Source organism: Branchiostoma lanceolatum, chromosome 15 (genome assembly GCF_035083965.1).
Source record: "Branchiostoma lanceolatum isolate klBraLanc5 chromosome 15, klBraLanc5.hap2, whole genome shotgun sequence".
Classification (NCBI taxonomy): Eukaryota; Metazoa; Chordata; class Leptocardii; order Amphioxiformes; family Branchiostomatidae; genus Branchiostoma; species Branchiostoma lanceolatum.
In genome coordinates, this window is record NC_089736.1 from 1524014 (window position 1) to 1545958 (window position 21945).

At 42.1% G+C, this 21945-nt stretch overlaps 2 protein-coding genes across 2 annotated transcripts; both read right to left on the bottom strand.

Moving 5' to 3' along the window:
- Window positions 1-3814: 3814 nt before the first annotated feature.
- On the bottom strand, window positions 3815-7204 carry LOC136421005 (uncharacterized). The gene is made up of 3 exons (XM_066408151.1): window positions 7199-7204; window positions 7014-7077; window positions 3815-6852 (listed from the first exon to the last, which is right to left on the bottom strand). The coding sequence occupies exons 1-3, from the start codon at window positions 7202-7204 to the stop codon at window positions 3815-3817; spliced, it is 3108 nt and encodes a 1035-aa protein (XP_066264248.1).
- A 6478-nt stretch (window positions 7205-13682) lies between these two features.
- LOC136420959 (uncharacterized) lies at window positions 13683-18006 on the bottom strand. Its single transcript, XM_066408100.1, has 3 exons — window positions 17734-18006; window positions 17415-17478; window positions 13683-17251 (listed from the first exon to the last, which is right to left on the bottom strand). Exons 1-3 carry the CDS (start codon window positions 18004-18006, stop codon window positions 13683-13685), a joined length of 3906 nt encoding a protein of 1301 aa, XP_066264197.1.
- Between the last annotated feature and the right edge of the window lie 3939 nt (window positions 18007-21945).

Genomic DNA, 21945 nt, shown 5'->3' on the forward strand with positions numbered 1-21945 from the left:
ACTTGCGCCGATGATGCAATCGACCTTACGACGTAAAGGTACATCGTCAAACGTACTCACCTGCTCAGTCTCCTCATATCTACGTTGCTGTCAGCACCTATAAATAGGACGGAAGCGGCCTTGTCTGTGTAAAAGGGCACCTTTTACGTTACACTTGTCTGTGTATATATCATGAAGGCACCTTTTACTCACTGTCTAGAGGAACAACTAACGGTCTCAACTCGCGACTGGAACCGGCAAAAGAGGAAGTCCCCAGGTGTACCCACAGCTTTTATACCATTTTTGGGTGTTAGGGAAGGGGGGTTTCCATGAGTCTGGACTAGTCCATTGACCAAAGGGTTAAGGGATACAAAATCTAAAACTTATTTTTCTAGTAACGTTAGATCTTTAGTTTAGTTGGTGTAGTGTTCCAAGCAGTAGCACAATCTTGTCATACAGTGTATCAACTTTATCTTTTTGGAGCAAACTCCATGGATTTAGTGGATTTACGTACACATGTACATTTAAGTGACGTAATGTATTTGATATCCCGACATTAAATCAAACAGAACTGCACTTTGAACACGGACGTGTACTCAGTGGACTTTGTGTAATTATGTCAAAACATCTAGGGGGCGTTTAGCCATATGTGTATTAATGTTTGGTCCCGATAAAAGAAATGGTTCGTCTGGGGGATGCTGAAGGTGACCTGAGCCCAGAGGCCATCACTGCAATGGCTACTAATTATAATGACCGATGATGATGATGATGATGATAATGATGAGGTCGTGCATATATTGTATATACAGTTTGTGTGACAATCACCTCATGATCTTTATTCGTGTTCAGATACAGATACATTTACATATACAGTACAGATGCAAATACAGATATTCGAGTAAGATGACCGTGTCAGTTCCTACACCTGAGTGAGGAGGGTTGACACGGTTGCATTTGCGTGGATTTGTTAAGGGTGGATGACAGGTTGCGAATCTGAAACTCACACACATATTGTATATATAGTATATATGTATATATCGAGTGACCCCAGGACATACAGTTACGCTTGATAAGGTGTGCATCTTTTATTAAACAACAGAAGACTACGCAGGACACAGAGGTGATGCACTCTACCCTACCCTACCTACCTACCTTGGGTGGTCCAATACCAACAAGCATCTTGGATACGGAACAGGACTACTTTGTGAGGGGTGTGAAGGAGGCGATTTACATCATGATCACACCATGATCAACCCTCTCTTAACCGTGACGGCGGAAGGTTCCGTCTGCCCGCTGCTTTCGATTCACTCCTGACGTCATCACGTTTCCGTTGTTCATCGTCATCGAACATCTGACGAGGGTTGGAGATCCAACCGAAAATTCATGGTGAGTTTACTTGTTGTGTTGTAATAAAGCTTACAACTTTTCCAACATGTACTCTACCAACACAGATGAGCTTTCATGCGAGTAATGTGTGTATGTGTATGTGTATGTGTGTGAGTGTATGTATGTAAAAGACCAGCATAGCTCAAGAAGGCTTGGATGGATTTTCTTGATATTTGGTATGTGGGCAGGTCTTGATGAGACGTAGAAATTTTTAGATTTTGGGTGACTTGTGACGATACTGCAGCGGAAAGTCCTGTTTCGATATCTCTGGTTCTGGACATGCTATGGTCCTGATTTTATAGTGGTAGATAGCTCTTTGCACAGAGAGTAAGTGGTATAGGTTTGGGCCCCCTAGCGGCCTTATTTGGAACTGAAGGAGCAGGCTTTGAAAGGGAATAACTCAAGCAGGGTTTGATGGATGGTCAAGATTTATGGTATGTAGATAGCTTGAGTGATGATGTGTATGATAAGACGATAATTATGCAAATCAGATCCTTATTTGCATAATAAATGAGGCAATTTTAAAACCTCGCTGTGGTCCATGATATGACAATTCAAATCTGACTTTTTACTGACGAAGAGAGGAATTTTGATGGATATGAAATATGCAAATGACGCCCTAATTTGCATAATTTTTAGAAACTACTATAATTCCGTACTGGTAAATGACGGCCATTTCGTACATTCGGAAGTTATGTGAATCTGAACATTGTTGAATTGAATTATGCTAATAATGACCTTATTTTCATAATTCATTATAAATGTTAGCATATCCTTCTTTAGTAAGCTCATAGTTTGGACAAACTGTTATTTGGGTAGAGAAGATAATCAACTGGTATGATTTATAATCGATGAGGAACACCCATGATATGTGCGTGTGCAGTGTCAAACGTGAAGGCCCCTGGCTTGTAAACTGTGCTCGTCTCGATATTGTCTAGATTTGCATAACAACGCCCCGACGGGTTTTGTTGACGTCTAGGGGGTCTTTACGTTTGACACTGCACATGCGTAGTCGGAACCGTGAAAGGGCTTATAGAGATAGGACTGAGGTCTGATTTGAATATGAATGCACGTGTACACAGCCATCAAACAGTTATATGCATCACCTGCGCGTGGTACTGGATCTGACGCGTGGAAAATCTACCTTCGAAGCAGGTTCTTTTTCATCGCATGATGCTCGGCGATGGCTACTATTACCTGAGATTGACCTGTGATCGACCTAGGTACACTTACAAACCCCATCGTACGATGTACCTACGAGGTATGTGACCACTACTTTATATATGCAAACTATTGCACCCGGTTTATCTCAAACGCACGGCGCTGTCATAAAACCCCCATCGCAGGTACGACGTTCCGGGTATCGCTATTGCAAAGGAAGAATGCAGTCAGAGAGAGTTTCTTTTAAAGTTTGTAAAGAGCAGTGAATTATGATAGGTAATACAATGCAATTGAAAAGGTAATAATGGAGATATGTGATCAAATTCAAGTTTTCGATTTTTCGTGTTGAGAGTTAGGCCACGTTGATGCGACTATATGGATGACATCAATTTTCGTCCGTTTCCAAAAAAGGTTTAACGTTACACCAAAATGTAAATCGTACAAATCAGCAGCTGCAAAATGAGGAAAATATGTGCCATAAAGATATCGGAAACGGATAAATACTTATGTTGTAGAATACAAAAGTCAACTCCAAAGTAAAAAAAGAAGATACAAAAGAACAAAAATTAAGAATACATTCTTCAGTATACCTTATGTTTAGTCCTTTTTTAAACCTTCCTGACCACTTATACTTCTTCATAAAGGCATTTTTCACACGCTCGCATCAGTTTTTGAGTTTCCAGAGGATGTCCTCCATATAATCGACTCAACATGGCCTTAACGTATATGGCAATGTTGGAAGTTGCAACAGTAACAAGGGACGAAACAAAAGTGTGACAACAAAGTTATACCAAACAAATACATAGCTGTTTTCTTTCGTCTTGAAACATATCCTTCATTTCACAAAAATCTTTATATCAAACTTTTTTGTTCAATTGCTTTCTATACAGCCATTACTTTACTTAAGTTTCTGGTGATACCAATTACCCCGGCAGGGGGCTAATTTTCCAGGGTCCATACATATACAGAAACACAAACATACACAATTGATGTGCATACGACATACCACTTATAGTATATAAACACTTACAATTACTCAGATTTTCCAAGATTATAATAAGTTTATTGCAAGTTCTTGCCCGTAGGCTAATTGCAAGTACATGTAACATGAAAGGACGGACAGACAATTGATAACAATATAGCATGTGACTTTTCTAGTCTAAATACTAACACTAAATTCTATCTTATTTGGATTTGACTTCATATTTGTCACTCTTTCAGTAAACTATTGAACGTAAAGAAGTTCAAGGAGACACAAAGTTCTCCAGGAGAGTAACAATGTCAGGACTCAGGGTCTCTCAATTTCATCAAGCGTCTGCTTCATCCGTGTCGCCTCAGCATTGTAGGTGGCGGCCTTTCTGTGATCACCAAGCAAATCGTAGACATGATACAAGAATTTAAGTAACTTATGGATGTCCGGATGTGCAGTTCTCTCACCATGGATTCTCTTACTCATCTGTAGTGCCTGTTCGAAATAGCTGACGGCCTTTCTGAGATCACCAAGTTTGCCCCAGGCGGTACCCAAGCTGTTATGTGATTTGGCGATGTCAGGATGTGCGGTGCTTTCACCATAGATACTCTTCCTCATCTGTAGTGACTGTTCATGATAGCTGACGGTCTTTCTGTAATCACCAAGGAGACCCCAGGCATTACCCAAGTTGTAAAGTGACGACGCGATGTCAGGATGTGCAATGTTCTCAGCATTGATACTCCGCAACATCTGTAGTGACTGTTCATAATAGCTGACGGCCTTTTTATAATCACCAAGGTAAATCCAGGCGGCACCCAAGTTGTTAATTGAGGCCGCAATGTCAGGATGTGCGGTGTTCTCACCATATATAATCCGCCTCATATATAGTGATTGTTCATGATAGTTGACGGCTTTTCTGTGATCACCAAGGTCACTCCAGGCGTTACCCAAGTTGTTAAGTGACTGGGCGATGTCAGGATGTGCAGTTCTCTCGCCGTAGATAATCCGCATCATCTGTAGTGCCTGTTCATGATAGCTGATGGCCTTTCTGTGATCACCAAGGTCACTCCAGGCGGCACCCAAGTTGTTAAGTGACTTGGCGATGTCGGGATGTGCAGTGTTCTCACCATAGATAATCCGCATCATCTGTAGTGACTGTTCAAAATAGCTGACCATCTTTCTATAATCACCAAGGTCACTCCAGGCGGTACCCAAGTTGTTAAGTGACTCGGCGATGTCAGGATGCGCAGTGTTCTCACCATAGATAATCCTCCTCATCTGGAGTGCCTGTTCATAATAGCTGACGGCCTTTCTGTGATCACCAAGGTCACTCCAGGCGGCACCCAAGTTGTTAAGTAAGGTGGCGATGTCAGGCTGTTCAGTGTTGTCACCATAGATACTCTTCATCATCTGTAATGCCTGTTCATAATACCTGACAGCTTTTTTGCAATCCACAAGGCTCTTGCAGACGTTACCCAAGTTGATAAGTGACGACGCGATGACAGGATGCGCAGTGTTCTCACCATAGATACTCCGCCTCATCTGTAGTGCCTGTTCATGATAGCTGGCGGCCTTTCTGTGATCACCAAGGTTATTCCAGGCGGTACCCAAGTTGTTTAGTAAAGTGCTGATACTAGGATCTGCAGTGTTATCACCACAGATACCCCACAACATCTGTAGTGACTTTTCGTAATGGATAATAGCATTTTTCGTGTCACCGATGTTGTCCAAGGCGTTGCCCAACTTGTTAAGTAACGCGGCTATGTCATAATGTATTGCACCCTTACCATCCTTTGATCGCTCTTTATAAAGTGCCTGTTCAATGCATTTCTTCTCGTGTTTGTAGTCACACAGAATTCTATATACATCTGCTTGTAGTGTTGAAGAGTTGTCGAATAGAATCAAGGTCTCTTCTAGTGGGTGACGATTGCTAAGTTGCGAAACAAAAGACTTAAATGGCGTTGCCGTGTAGTAGTATCTCATGAGCTGTTGTATGTTGGAGAAGTAAAATACTTTCTTTGCTTTGTTTGCAATGTCATCATTGACTGACATTGACGATAAGACTGACATGTTTTCCACTTGGCCTCGGTTGTTCATGTACGTCCGCAGCCTCAGTTCTGCTGAGATGCTGACCAGCACCATCAAGTGATGCGCGTTTTTGTCATTGATGGCTCCCTGTATGTGCATGTTCTGAATTGTCTCCCAGATTGTGGTCGGCTGAATGTCACAAAGTAGTGCCCAATAAGACACTGCGAGGCTTGAAAAGCGATAAATATCTTTCTTTACATTCAGCATTCTGGCAGTTAGATCCTGTACTTCAAATGTTTTGCTATTTTCCTTCAACATCGCGCCTGCTATTAGTCTAGCGATTTTCTTCTCATTTGTCTTAAGTTGCTCATCCCATGCGACCATGTACTCATTGGCCAGATCTTGCTCTCCAGTAATCAAGGACACATTTCCCAACACACTCGCTAGGTGGTAGCCTTTCTTCAGATGGAGCTTTACGTCATCTTCCAGAACTGTGGCCATGTCACGTGGTGTGCGGATGAGATGGCATGTTTTACTTCTGCCTAGTGGAGTCTTACATGCAAGTGGCATGGCTCCATCGAACGAAAAACCATGCGGTGTTACTGAGTCGTAGAACCAGTTTAGCTTGTTACCTGAATGAAAATCATTGAGAGACTTGATCGCCATGGCCGGAAGAATGGTTTCTCCAAGATTGATCACTTTCAGATGAAGATAATGCGTGAGATTTTGAAAGTATCTTACACTGTTTTCTGTTTCCTTCTCTATCAAGATGGCAAACTCCAGATCGGAGTATGGTGTTACTAGTCCTGTGGCCTGTGAACCCAGACCTACCATGGCGTGCTTACAGGGAGGGGGACCCATTACCTCCATGCACTCATCTACAAGGCCGGCTATGAATGTTCTTCGCTGATGAACAATAGTGTCAAACAAGGTTTTGATTGCTTCCACTCTCCTCTTCTCTACTTCTATAATGTTTGGATCGTCATCATCAAGGCTATACGGATCTATATGTTGCTCTATTCTTTTGATCTCTTCCTCCACATAGCCACGGCTTTCCATCAACATCGATTTGTGATTCTCTATGTCATCGTTTGGTATCGTTTGTTTGATACGTAGCACGTGCTGTACAAAAGATCGGGTTATTTCCTGGATTGTTTGTTTGATGCCCTCTCTGTCCTCTGTCCTTCCTCTCACCAGTGCTGCATTACGGAGTGCTGCAGCCTTGGTGAAATCTCCTCCGTCTTTTGACTGCATTCCTTTCTTCAGGTAGACATCGCTCAACTTGTACAGGGGCTCTGCCTCTTTCCAGTGCTGACCTGCATTCGGATCTGTACCAAATGACGATCACGTGTCATTAAGTGTAATCTTATTTTTCAGCAAGTCAGTATACTCTATGGATGGTATTCAAAGCTAAAATTGTGTTCTGTATTTCACTTGTCAAGAAGAAATGAAGCATATCTACTTGCAAGATGTACATTGAAACACTTACCTTTCAAATGGACGGACTTGAGCGCAGCTGCAAATTTTCGTTCTGCCCTGTCCAGGTGCTCTGTCTGCAAGAATCAAAATATCACAAAGATGCAGGCTTAGATCATTTTTGTAGACAATATTCAAGTAGTACATAAGAACAACCAGTTTGTAAACTATACATTCCAAATCATCAACGTAATATACACCCATTTATACTTTCAATCACTCAAATAAGGCAGGCGTCTTATCAACATGCCTTTGTAACACGGCAAAATATGATATGTGAAACATTTCATATGAGGGAAAAATATCTAATCTAACCTTGATTTTCTCCGCGTATTTGATGCGGTGCTTCAGTGTTTCTCTACCATCTGGTTCTTCACAGCGGTCCAGCGCCGCTCGGTACAGGCCAGCTGATTTGGTGAATGCTGACTCGTCCTTCTTAACCCTTCCCTTCTCCAGGTACAGGTCTCCGAGGCTCTTCAACGATTCTATTTCCAGGCATTTATTTCTTTCCATGATTCCTTTCACGAAGGAATTTGTATAACATTCAACCAAAGGCATCATACCATGTCCTTTTAGCCTGGTCTTCTTTTCCATTTCGAGAAGGGTCATCGATACAGCCAATGTAGTATTGCCTGAATTCGTAGCACGTGCTTTTAAAACCTCTTCGTGTACCAGTTTCGTGCATTTCTCTGCATATCTGATGCGATGTTGGGCAACTTGCTTCTCCTCAATGCTTGTGTAAAATCGCAAGAGTTCTATGTACATAGAACACGCCTTATTGAAGTTCTCTACTTTATCTTTGTTCATCTTTGCTTTTTGCAGGTACAGATCTCCAAGACTTTTCAAAGCTTCACATTCCAAGACAACATTTTCACTACTTATAGCGTGAATCAATTTACGTCCGTATCCCTTCTCTACAACGTTCAGGTCAGAACCACTTTCAAAGATAAAATCTAGTTCCCGAAGTTCGTCCACCACTGTAGACAGCTTGATGTTTGTATTCGCCATGGTTGTTTCTCTTGATGACGAACTCTTAGCTTTGGTCTAGAGGAGTCAGCAGTCAATCCTTGTCCTTTAAGTAGCTTCAGTGCCGTTCTATTCTAACAGGTGACCTGCCTAAACGCACTTGGGAAACAACGCCCCCTTACGGTTAGCCAAGGTACTAAGTATGCTGTTGGTGTATGATGTCAAACAGGGTTGTTCCGGTCCATGTTTACTCAACAAACAGCTGTAAAAATTAACACAAAAAACAAGCGTTAAGACGCTAAATGTTCTATGCAGAAACTTTTCTTCCTAGTTAGGCAACCCGTTTGAACTGTAGCAAAGCCGCATTGAAATGAGAAAGAGAGAAAACAAATCTAGATCTTTCCATCGAACTTTGTAACAGAATTCGGCCGATGATGCAATCGACCTTGCGTACGGTTTGCTTGCCCTGTAAACATTGTTTTTTCCACTGAGGTCATTAAAGCAAGGAGGTTGATTAAAGGCACCCAGAGCATTTTATAGGGCTCGAAACTTGACTAAAAAAACTCAAATTTCTAGTCATTCCTACACATAGTATGTTTCAATAACACTTTACCATTACATACCGACATTAAAGGAGCAAAGGTACGATGTCGTTGTGTGGTGAGAACTGATAGAAAATCCAAGCGTAAAATGACTGATCCTGACTGTCCATCACAATTAGCGGTTCAACCAATAAGAGAGTGACTGCATGTCCGTCAAATATTTGCATTTTTATGTTTTAATTTTGCATTTCTACATTTTGACGGAGGTGGGCGGGGCAATGATATCGGTCTATTTACACTAGGCGCGTGAAACTAAAAGATCACCATGTAGCTTTTTTGTGCCGCTTTTCAGCACTTGTGATAAGAAATCCGCACGCAAATGTGGTAAACGGTGGCATTATATGTCAATTTAATAAAGATTACAGCAACTAGAATATTTCCAGTTTTCGAGCCTCATAAAATACTCTGGGTGCCTTTAAAGGGACTTCCCGCCGCGAAGTTGGACTTCGTTCGAATCGTGGCGAACGGACAGCTCTGATTGGATCAAATAACCGCGTGACACTGGTCATGCGCTAGTCAGGTGAAATATTACCATCATCCTTTGCAACATTTCAAATACAGCCAATAGCGTAGCTTCCAATAAATTACCCATTCCACTTGACGACCTGAACTGGATTTGTGTAGCCCTTGACTTTATAATTGAAATGCTATGTAAAATGTTAAAGTATGACTGAAAAGACAACAAAACACATCAAGCGTAAAAAGATTCGTTCAGCGCGCTGTCAAATTGGTTGGTTGCAGCGCAAGCGAGAGATTGTCTTATCACTGGCTATTGTTCCTTCCACTGGAGTCAAAAGGGACTTTCCACCGTGAAGTTGGACTTCGATCGAATCGTGGTGAACGGGCAGCTCTGATTGGATGAAATAACCACGTGACATAGATCACGCGCGAGTCATGTAAAATATTACGTCATACTTTGCAACGTTTTAAACAACCGATGGCTATCTTCCAAAAACTAAAATAACTCTGTGTTCATTTAAAAAAAAATCCCCAACCTGCACTTAGTGTTTGTTGGTATCTAGGAACACCCTAGTACAAACGGTTAACTGTTAAAACTACCCTGTTACACCATCGTGCCATGTTGTACTGAACTTATATCCATGACAGGTTGCAGTTTACGTACTTCTTGCATAGTCTCCTCTAGACTAACTAACTACGCTGGCTGAGAAATAGTAACCTTTAGCCAAACAGGGAGAGTAACTTGCCAGGGGAGTTTGGCCACCATATGGTAACATTTGACGCTCAGAAATGTTACGGGGAGTTCACTCCCCTGGTCAATTATTCACCTTGTATTTGCTAAATTCTTCTGTCCATAGCTAGGAAGGCCTGGTGGAGGCTACTTGTTGCATAGATCTAGGTTGCCGCGGCGACTGTGGCGCTTCCTTGCAGTCTTATACATTAGCCCGTTCAACAGCTGTGGTATAAAACTACAAGCAAGAGAAGTATCAAAGCACTGAAACATTGCTTCGGCACGGCTTAGATAAAGGTGCATCAAACGTACTCACCTGTTCAGTCTTGTCAGATTTGGGCTGCCGTCATGTAAAGCGTGTATAACGGCACCTTTTACCGTACACTTGTCTGCGTATATGTATATCATAATTGCACACTTTGCTCGCTGGCTAATGGAAGAACTAACGGTCTCAACTTGTGAACAGGCACCGGCAAAAGAGGAAGTCCCCAGGTGTACCCGCAGCTTTTATACCATGTAGGGTGTTAGGGAAGGGGGGTTTCCATGAGTCTGGACTAGTCCATTGACCAAAGGGTTAAGGAATACAAAATCTAAAACTTATTTTTCTAGTAACGTTAGATCTTTAGTTTAGTTGGTGTAGTGTTCCAAGTAGCAGTACAATCTTGTTATACAGTGTATCAGCTATATCTATTCGTAGTAGACTCTATGCATTTACATTTAGTAGATTTAATTGTACACAAAGTGACGTAATGTATTTGACATCCTGACGTTAAATCAAATAGCACTGCACTTTGAACACTGACATGTACTCGGTGGATTTTGTTGATCATGTCAAAACATCTAGGGGGCGCTTTAGCCATATGTGTTTGGTTTAATGTTTGGTCCCGATAAAAGAAATGGTTCGTCTGGGGGATGCTGAAGGTGACCTGAGCCCAGAGGCCATCACTGCAATGGCTACTAATTATAATGACCGATGATGATGATGATGATAATGATGAGGTCGTGCATATATTGTATATACAGTATGTGTGACAATCACCTCTTGATCTTTATTCGTATTCAGATACAGATACATTTACATATACAGTACAGAATGAGATACAAATACAGATATTTGAGTATGATTACCGTGTCAGTTCCTACACCTGAGTGAGGAGGGTTGACACGGTAGCCTTCGCGTGGATTTGTTTAGGGTGGATGACAGGTTGCGAATCTGAAACCCACACTCATATTGTATATATAGTATATATGTATATATAGAGTGACCCCAGGACATACAGTTACGCTTGATAAGGTGTGCATCTTTTATTAAACAACAGAAGACTACGCAGGACACAGAGGTGATGCACTCTAGCAGTAGCTAATATCAAACATCACCTCTGAAAATAAAAATTACAACTGACATAGACAATTACAATAACAATAAGAAACAGCAATTGGGTGGTCCAATACAAACAAGCATCTTGGATACGGAACAGGACTACTTTGTGAGGGGTGTGAAGGAGGCGATTTACATCAGGGTCCACCAACCCTCTCTAAACCGTGACGGCGGAAGGTTCCGTCTGCCCGCTGCTTTCGATTTACTCCTGACGTCATCACGTTTCCGGTGTTGATCGCAGTGACTCGAACATCTGATGAGGGTTTGAGATCCAACCGAAAATTCATTGTTGCGTTGTAATAAAGCTTACAACGTTTCCAACAGGTACTCCTACAACACAGATGAGCTTTCATGCGAGTAATATGTGAATGTGTATGTGTGTGAGTGAGTGTTATAATGTATGTAAAAGACCAGCATAGCTCAAGAAGGCTTGGATGGATTGTCTTGATATTTGGTATGTGGGCAGGTCTTGATGAGACGTAGAAATTTTTAGATTTTGGGTGACTTGTGACGATACTGCAGCGGAAAGTCCTGTTTCGATATCTCTGGTTCTGGACATGCTATGGTCCTGATTTTATCGTGGTAGATAGCTCTTTGCACAGAGAGTAAGTGGCATAGGTTTGGGCCCCCTAGCGGCCTTATTTGGAACTGCAGGAGCAGGCTTTGAAAGGGAATAACTCAAGCAGGGTTTGATGGATGGTCAAGATTTATGGTATGTAGATAGCTTGAGTGATGATGTGTATGATAAGACGATAATTATGCAGATCAGACCCTAATTTGCATAATTAATGGGGCAATTTTAAAACCTCGATGTGTTCCATGATATGACAATTCAAATCTGACTTTTTAAAACGGACGAAGAGACGAATTTTGATGGATATGAAATATGCAAATGAAGACCTAATTTGCATAATTAATGAGAAACTACTATAATTCCGTACTAGTAAATGACGGCAATTTCGTACTTATGGCATTCGGAAGTTATGTGAATCTGAACATCGTTGAATTGAATTATGCTAATAATGACCTTATTTGCATAACTTATTATAAATGTTAGCATGACCTTCTGTAGTAAGCTCATAGTTTGGACAAACTGTTATTTGGGTAGAGAAGATGATCAACTGGTATGATTTATAATCGATGAGGAACACCCATGATATGTGCATGTGCAGTGTCAAAGGTGAAGGCCCCTGGCTTGTACACTGTGCTCGTCTCGATATTGTCTAGATTTGCATAACAACGACGGGTTTTGTTTACGTCTAGGGGGTCTTTACGTTTGACACTGCACATGCGTAGTCGGAACCGTGAATGGGCTTATAGAGATAGGACTGAGGTCTGATTTAAATATGAATCCACGTGTACACAGCCATCAAACAGTTATATGCATCACCTGCGCGTGGTACTGGATCTGACTCGTGGAAAATCTACCTTCGAAGCAGGTTCTTCTTCATCGCATGACGCTCGGCGATGGCTACTATTACGTGCGATTGACCTGAGATTGACCTTGGTACACTTACAAACCCCATCGTACGATGTACCTACGAGGTATGTGACCACGAATTTATATATTCAAACTATTGCATCCGGTTTATCTCAAACGCACGGCGCTGTCATGATGGATAAAACCCCCATCGCAGGTACGACGTTCCGGGTACCACTATTGCAAAGGAAGAATACAAGAATACAGTCAGAGAGAGTATCTTTGTAAAGAGCAGTGAATTATGATAGGTAATACAATGCAATTGAAAAGGTTATGATGGAGATATATGATCAAATTCAAGTTTTCGAGTTATTGTGTTGAGAGTTAGGCCACGTTGATGCGATTATATGGATAACATCAATTTTCGTCCGTTTCCAAAAAAGGTTTCGACCAAAATGTAGATCGTACAAATCAGCAGCTGCAAAATAAGGAAATATGTGTCCTAAAGATATCGGAAACGGATAAATACTTATGTTGTAGAATACGAAAGTCAACTCCAAAGTCAAAAAGAAGATACAAAAAAACAAAAATTAAGATTATATTCTTCATTAAACCTTATGTTTAGTCATTTTCTTAACCTTCCTGACCTCTTATACTTCTTCATAAATGCATGTTTCACACGCTCGCATCAGTTTTTGAGTTTCCAGAGGATGTCCTCCATATAATCGACTCAACATGGCCTTAACGTATATGGCAATGTTGGAAGTTGCAACATTAAAAAGGGACGAAACAAAAGTGTGACAACAAAGTTATACCAAACAAATACATAGCTGTTTGCTTTCGTCTTGAAACATATCCTTCATTTCACAAAAATCTTTATATCAAACTGCTTTGTTCAAATGCTTTCTATACAGTTTACTTAAGTTTCTGGTGATACCATCTACCCCGGCAGGGGGCTAATTTTCCAGGGTCCATACATATACAGAAACACAAACATACACAATTGATATGCATACGACATACCACTTACAATTATTCAGATTTTCCAATATTAGTCACTCTTTCAGTAAACTATTGAACGTAAAGAAGTTCAAGGAGACACAAAGTTCTCCAGGAGAGTAACAATGTCAGGGTCTCTCAGTTTCATCAAGCGTCTGCTTCATCCGTGTCGCCTGAGCATAGTAGGAGGCGGCCTTTCTGTGATCACCAAGCAAACAATAGAAAAGATACAAGAGTTGAAGTAACAGGTGGATGTCCGGATGTGCCGTGCTCTCACCATGGATTCTTCTCCTCATCTGTAGTGATTGTTCGAAACAGCTGACGGCCTTTTTGTTATCACCAAGCTGACTCCAGTTGGCACCCAAGCTGTCATGTGAGTCGGCGATGCCAAGCTGTGCAGTGTCCTCACCATAGATACTCTTCCTCATCTGTAGTGCCTGTTCATGATAGCTAACTGACTTTCTGTGATCACCAAGGAGACCCCAGGCATTACCCAAGTTGTAAAGTGACGACGCGATGTCAAGATGTGCAGTGCTCTTACCATAGATAATCCGCCTCATCTGTAGTGATTGTTCATAATAGCTGACGGCCTTTCTGTGATCACCAAGGTTCCTCCAGGCGTTACCCAAGTTGTTAAGTGAGTCGGCGATGTCAGGATGTGCAGTGTTCCCACCATAGATAATCCGGCTCGTCTGTAGTGACTGTTCAAAATAGCTGACGGCCTTTCTGTGATCACCAAAGTTCGTCCAGGCGGCACCCAAGTTGTTGAGTGACTGGGCGATGTTAGGATGTGCAGTGTTCTCACCATAGATAATCCGCCTCATCTGTAGTGCCTGATCATGATAGCTAACGGCCTTTCTGTGATCACCAAGGTCGCTCCAGGCGGTACCCAAGTTGTTGAGTGACTGGGCGATGTTAGGATGTGCAGTGCTCTGACCATAGATAATCCGCCTCATCTGTAGTGCCTGATCATGATAGCTAACGGCCTTTCTGTGATCACCAAGGTCGCCCCAGGCGGTACCCAAGTTGTTGAGTGACTGGGCGATGTTAGGATGTGCAGTGTTCTCACCATAGATACCCAGCCTCATCTGTAGTGCCTGTTCATGATAGCTGATGGCCTTTCTGTGATCACCAAAGTCACTCCAGACGTTACCCAAGTTGTTTAGTGATCCGGCGATGTTAGGATGTGCAGTGCTCTCACCATGTATTCTCCGCATCATCTGTAGTGACTGTTCATAACAGCTGACGGCCTTTCTGTGGTCACCAAGGTCCCTCCAGGTAACACCCAAGGTGTTAAGTGAGTTGGCGATATCAGGATGTGCGGTGCTCTCACTATAGATACTCTTCCTCATCTGTAGTGCCTGTTCATGATAGCTGACGGCCTTTCTGTGATCACCAAGGTCGCTCCAGGCGGTACCCAAGTTGTTAAGTGACGACGCGATGTCAGGATGTGGCGTGTTCTCACCATAGATAATCCGCCTCATCTGCAGTGACTGTTCATAGTAGCTGACGGCCTTTTTGTGATCACCAAGGTCACTCCAGGCGGCACCCAAGTTGTTAAGAGAGTCGGCGATGTCAGGATGTGCAGTGCTCTCGCCATAGATAATCCGCCTCATATGTAGTGACTGTTCATGATAGCTGAGGGCCTTTCTGTGATCACCAAGGTCCCTCCAGGCAATACCCAAGTTGTTAAGTGACGAGGCGATGTTAGGATGTGCAGTGCCCTTACCATAGATACTCCTCTGCATCTGTAGTACCTGTTCATGATAGCTGGCGGCCTTTCTGCAATCACCAAGGCGCTTGCAGACGTTAGCCAAGTTGTTAAGTGATGACGCGATGTCAGGATGTGCATTGCCCTCACCATAGATACTCCTCTTAATCTGTAGAGCCTGTTCATGGTAGCTGACGGCCTTTCTCTGATCACCAATGTCATTCCAGGCGGCACCCAAGTTGTTTAGTAAAGTGCCGATACTAGGATGTGCAGTGTTATCACCACAGATACCCCGCAACATCTGTAGTGAATTTTCAAAATGGATAATAGCATTTTTCGTGTCACCGATGTTCTGCAAGGCGTTGCCCAACTTGTTAAGTAACGCGGCTATGTCATAATGTATCGCACCCTTACCATCCTTTGATCGCTCTTTATGAAGTGCCTGTTCAATGCATTTCTTCTCATTTTTGTAGTCGCACAGAATTCTATATACATCTGCTTGTAGTGTTGAAGAGTTGTCGAATAGAATCAAGGTCTCTTCTAGTGGGTGACGATTGCTTAGTTGCGAAACGAAAGACTTCAATGGCGTTGCCGTGTAGTAGTATCTCATGAGCTGTTTCATGTTTGAGAAGTAAAAAACTTTCTCTGCTTTGTTTGCAATGTCATCATTGACTGACATTGACGATAAGACTGACATGTTTTCCACTTGGCCTCGGTTGTTCATGTAAGTCCGCAGCCTCAGTTCTGCTGAAATGCTGACCAGCACCATCAAGTGATGCGCGTTTTTGTCATTGATGGCTCCCTGTATGTGCATGTTCTGAATTGTGTCCCAGATTGTGGTCGGTTGTATGTCACAAAGTAGTGCCCAACAAGACACTGCAAGACTTGAAAAGCGGTAGATTTCTTTCTTCACATCCAGAATCCTGGCAGTTGGATCCTGTTTTTCAAATGTTGTACTATTTTCCTTCAACATAGCAGCTGCTATTTGTCTAGCAATATTCTGTTCATTTTGTCTAAGTTGCTCATTCCATGCAACCGTGTACTCATTGACTAGACCTTGCTCTCCAGTAATCAAGGACACATTTCCCAACACACTCGCAAGGTGGTAGCCTTTCTTCAAATGGTGCATAACGTCATCTTCCAGAACTTTGGCCATGTCACGTGGTGTACGGATAAGGAGGCACGTTTTCCCTCTGCCAAGTGGGGTTTTACATGCAAGTGGCATGGCTCCATCGAACGAAAAACCATGCGGCGTTACAGAGTCGTAGAACCAGTTGTCTAGCTCGTTATCTGACTCGAAGTCATTGAGAGACTTGATCGCCATGGCCGGGAGAATGGTTTCCCCAAGATTGATCACTTTGAGATGTAGATAATTCGTGAGATTGTGAAAGTATTTTACACTGTTTTCTGTTTCCTTCTCTATCAGAATGGCAAACTCCAAATCGGAGTATGGTGTTGCTAGTCCCGTGGCTTGTGAACCCAGACCTATCATGGCGTACTTGCAGGGAGGGGGACGCATTACCTCCATACACTCATCTACAAGGCCAGCTATGAATGTTCTTCGCTGATGAACAATAGTGTCAAACAAGGTTTTGATTGCTTCCACTCTCCTCTTCTCTACTTCTATAATGTTTGGATCGTCATCATCAAGGCAATACGGATCTATCTGTTGCTCTATTCTTTTGATCTCTTCCTCCACATAGCCACGGCAGTCCATTAACATCGATTTGTGTTTCTCTACCTCATCGTTGAATACCGTTTGTCCGATACTCAGCACGTGGTTAACAAAAGAATGGGTTATTTCCTGAATTTTTTGTCTGATGCCCTCTCTGTTTTCCGTCCTTGCTCTGACCACTGCTGCATTACAGAGTGCTGCAGCCTTGGTGAAATCTCCTCCGTCTTTTGACTGCATTCCTTTCTTCAAGTAGACATCGCTCAACTTGCATAGGGGCTCTACCTCCTTCCAGTGATGACTTGCTTTGGAATCTGCACAAAATAAAGATTACGTGTTAAAAATTGACGTAATCGTATTCGTCAGTTATTTTGTAGACAAAGAGTGTGGTATATGAAACTAACCTTTGTATTTTATTTCGCTTATCTAGAAAAAAGGAAGCCTCTATAATTGCAAGATGTGCATCAAAACACTCACCTTTGAAATGGACGGACTTGAGCGCAGCTGCAAATTTTCGTTCTGCCCTGTCCAGGTACCCTGTCTGCAAGAATCAAAATTTTACAAAGATGCAGACTTAGGTCATTTTTGTAGACAATTGCAATATTCGAGTAGCATATAAGAACAAACAATAATTATGTAAACTATACATTCCAAATCATCAATGTAATATACAACCATTTATACTTTTGATCACTCAAATAAGGCAGGCGTCTTATCAACATACCTTTGTAACACGCCAAAATATGATATGTGAAACAAAAGGCATTTCATATGAGGGGAAAATATCTAATCTAACCTTGACTTTCTCCGCGTACTCGATGCGGTGCTTCAGTGTTTCTTTGCCATCTGAATCTTCACAGCGGTCCAGCGCCGCTCGGTACAGTCCAGTCGGTTTGTTGAGTTCTGCCTCGTCCTTGCCAACCCTTCCCTTCAAGTTCTCTAGGTACAAATCTCCAAGGCTCTTCAACGATTCTATTTCCAGGCTTTTATTTCCACCTACGATTGCTTTTACGAAGGACTTTGTATAACATTCAATCAAGGGCATCATACTCCTGGTCTTCTTTTCCATTTCGTGAAGGCTCATCGACAAAGCCAATGTGGGGTTGCCTGAATTCCTAACACTCAATTTCATACTCTCTTGATCGTGTACCAGTTTCGTGCATTTCTCTGCATATTTGATGCGATGTTGTGCAACTTGCTTCTCCTCAGTACTTGTGTAAAGTCGTATGAGTTCTATGTACATGGAACAGGACTTGTTAAAGTTCTCTACTTTATCTTTGTTCATCTTCGCTTTGTGCAGGTACAAATCTCCCAGACTTTTCAAAGCTTCACACCCCATAACCTCATTTTCACTAGTTATGGCGTGAATCAGCTTATGAACGTATCCCCTCTCAACAACATCTAGATCATACCCGCTTTCAAATATCAAATCTAGTTCCCGAAGTTCGTCCACAACTGTATAGAGATTAGTGTTTGCATTTGCCATGTTTGTTTCTCTTGATGACGAACTCTTAGCTTTGGTCTAGAGGAGTCAGCAGTCAATCCTTGTCCTTTAAGTAGCTTCAATGTCGTTCTATTCTAACAGGTGACCTGCCTAAACGCACTTGGGAAACAACGCCCCCTTACGGTTAGCCAAGGTACTAAGTATGCTGTTGGTGTATGAGGTCAAACAGGGTTGTTCCGGTCCTGCGAGGTGCGTGAATGGTGACGCATGTTTACTCAACAAACAGCTGTAAAAATTAACACAAAAAACAAGCGTTAAGACGCTAAATGTTCTATGAAGAAACTTTTCTTCCTAGTTAGGCAACCCGGTTGAACTGTAGCAAAGCGCATTGAAATGAGAAAGAGAGAAAACAAATCTAGATCTTTCCATCGAACTTTGTAACAGAATTGGGCCGATGATGCAATCGACCTTGCGTACGGTTTGCTTGCCTTGTAAGTATTGATTCTTCCACTGAGGTCATTTTAGGGACTTCCCATCGCGAAGTTGGACTTCGTTCGAATCGTTGTAAACGGGCAGATCTGATTGGATGAAATAACCGCGTGGCACTTGTCACGCGCTAATCAGGTGAACTATTACCGTCATCCTTTGCAACAGTTCAAATACAGCCAATAGCGTAGCTTCCAAAAAATTACCCATTCCACTAGACGACCTGAACTGGATTTGTGTAGCCCTTGACTTAATAATTGAAATACTATGTAAAATGTTAAAGTATGAATGAAAAGACAACAAAACACATCAAGCGTAAAAAGATTCGTTCAGCGCGCTGTCAAATTGGTTGGTTGCAGCGCAAGCGAGAGATTGTCTTATCACTGGCTATTGTTCCTTCCACTGAAGTCAAAAGGGATTTTCCACCGAGAAGTTGGACTTCGTTCGAATCGTGGTGAACGGGCAGCTCTGATTGGATGAAATAACCACGTGACATAGATCACGCGCGAGTCATGTAAAATACTACGTCATACTTTACAACGTTTTAAACAACCGATGGCTATCTTCCAAAAACTAAAATAACTCTGTGTTCATTTTCAAAAAATCCCCAACCTGCACTTAGTGTTTGTTGGTATCTAGGAACACCCTAGTACAAACGGTTAACTGTTAAAACTACCCTGTTACACCATCGTGCCATGTTGTACTGAACTTATATCCATGACAGGTTGCAGTTTACGTACTTCTTGCATAGTCTCCTCTAGACTAACTAACTACACTGACTAAGAAATGGTAACATTTAGCCAAACAGGGAGAGTAACTTGCCAGGGGAGTTTGGCCACCATATGGTAACATTTGACGCTCAGAAATGTGACGGGGAGTTCACTCCCCTGGTCAATTATTCACCCTGTATTTGCTGAATTCTTCTGTCCATAGCTAGGAAGGCCTGGTGGAGGCTACTTGTTGCGTAGCCGCGGCGTCTGTTGCAGGGCTATCGCTTGCTTCCTTGCAGTCTTAAATATTAACCCGAACAACAGCTATTGTATAAAACTACAAGCAAGGGAAGCACTGCAACATTAACTCGCAGCGGCTTAGACCAAGGTACGTGTACATCGTCAAACGTACACATCTTAAAAGTCTTGTGAGATCTGCGCTGCCCTCAGCACATGTAAAAATAAAAGAAAGCGTCTGTCTATGACGGCTCCATTTGCCTCGGTACCATCTCACAACGGGTATAACTAACGATAGAAATTTGCCTTAGCTTGATGTTTTGATTGAACTTTGTAACAGACTTGCGCCGATGATGCAATCGACCTTACGACGTAAAGGTACGTCGTCAAACGTACTCACCTGTTCAGGTTTGTCAGATCTGCGCTGCCCCCAGCAATAAAAGTGAAGGAAAACGGCCTTGTCTGTGTGTAACAGCACCTTTTACCTTGCAGTTGCTTGTGTATATATTATAACGGCAACTTTTACTCACTGGCTACAGGAAGAACTAACGGTCTCAACTCGCGACTGGCACCGACAAAAGAGGACGTTCACAGGTGTACGCGGTCTTTTATACCATGTAGGGTGTTAGGGAAGGGGGGGTTTCCATGAGTCTGGACTAGTCCATTGACCAAAGGGTTAAGGGATACAAAATCTAAAACTTATTTTTCTAGTAACGTTAGATCTTTAGTTTAGTTGGTGTAGTGCAGTGTAGTTCCAAACAGTAACACAGTCATGTCATACAGTTGTCATACAACTTTATCTTTTTGGAGCAAACTCCATGGATTTACATTTAGTGGATTCGCATACACTAAAGTGACGTAATGTATTTGACATCCTGACTTTAAATCAAATAGAACTGTACTTTGAACACGGACGTGTGCTCAGTGGACTTTGTGTAATTATGTCAAAACATCTAGGGGGCGCTTTAACCTTATCGCTATTCATGTTTGGCCCCCCAAAGAAATAGCTCGTCTCAAGTATTGAAGTATCATTGATCGTTACACTTAATTCCTGTGAGCTAATTGAAATGTGTTTGTGTTCGTAGGTTTTGCTATTGGCGTTTGTTTGTTTGTTTGTTTGTTCACTTGTTCACTCAGTATTTATTCTAATACAGTCGATTGACAGTCTGTTGTCCTATAACAGACAGTGATGTATATGATAGAAACAGCTAGAAATAAAAATAATGAATAGAACAAATTATTTCAAGGAGATCTTCAATCTCTTGTTTTTAGGGGTTCTCTACTCAGTGATAAAAAGAAAGGTGGTGATCCAAAAAGGACTCCAGGTTAGGTTTTTACACCCCATGTAAAAATCGCATTTGGTACGGTCCGAACTCGAAGCGCTGTTGTCGAGCGTCGTCATAAATTCTGCTGTCGGATTTTTGTTGATTTTCTTCAACTTTTAAAGTACATTTCCCAGATTTTGTCGGCGAAATGTCTTTCTAAACTGTGCAGGAAGACTTTCGGAAGTTTTCACCGTGAAGTTCAGCCGTTCTGTGGATGTTTTGAGAGGAAAATGCGGGTTTCCTGACCTCTTGGATTTTGGAGGAGACGACAAAATGGCGAGACGAGCAGAGGAGGCCGCGTGACGCGGTGGGGAAGATTGCGGTGGTCTTACAAGGTACAACTACAAACTGTACTGTTTCGTCGGTATTATGTTGAAGTGACTAATGAGAACATGTCAAATTAGACTCCTTTAAATTTCTGTAGTTCTTTTGAGTCCCGAACGAACATCCCTGATTTCACAATAGGCTTAGAAAGATGTCATTTTGCCGAGTTTTTTTTTAAATATTTACACTTTGTGGTGTGCTAATAGAACGTTTAATGTATGTGTATGTCTTCTCAGCCGATTAGAGAAAGTTATAATCCTTATTTGTGTAAAATAACGCTGTAAAAAGTCCCTCTACTATTGTTTATCGCCACGTGGCGAGCCCGGCTTTGCTACCACCTGTTGATGGAACGCCGCAGGTGTGCAGGATTGCGTCATTTTCATTTCCCGCCAAAATGTCGCGTAAACAAGGAAGTGACGTCATAGCGCCAAGGCGTCGAATTAGACTTAATTCTACAAGTTTCAAACCTTTTTTTGATTATT

Bases quoted from the DNA above. Each gene is read 5' to 3' on its own strand.
- LOC136421005 (XM_066408151.1), bottom strand. The intron at 6,853-7,013 runs GTAAGTGTTTCA...CATTTGGTACAG, and splicing joins CAAGTCCGTCCATTTGAAAG to ATCCGAATGCAGGTCAGCAC.
- LOC136420959 (XM_066408100.1), bottom strand. From the start codon at position 18,006: ATGGAAAAGAAGACCAGGAGTATGATGCCCTTGATTGAATGTTATACA. The intron at 17,479-17,733 runs GTTAGATTAGAT...TGATTCTTGCAG, and splicing joins AGTACGCGGAGAAAGTCAAG to ACAGGGTACCTGGACAGGGC. The intron at 17,252-17,414 runs GTGAGTGTTTTG...TATTTTGTGCAG, and splicing joins CAAGTCCGTCCATTTCAAAG to ATTCCAAAGCAAGTCATCAC.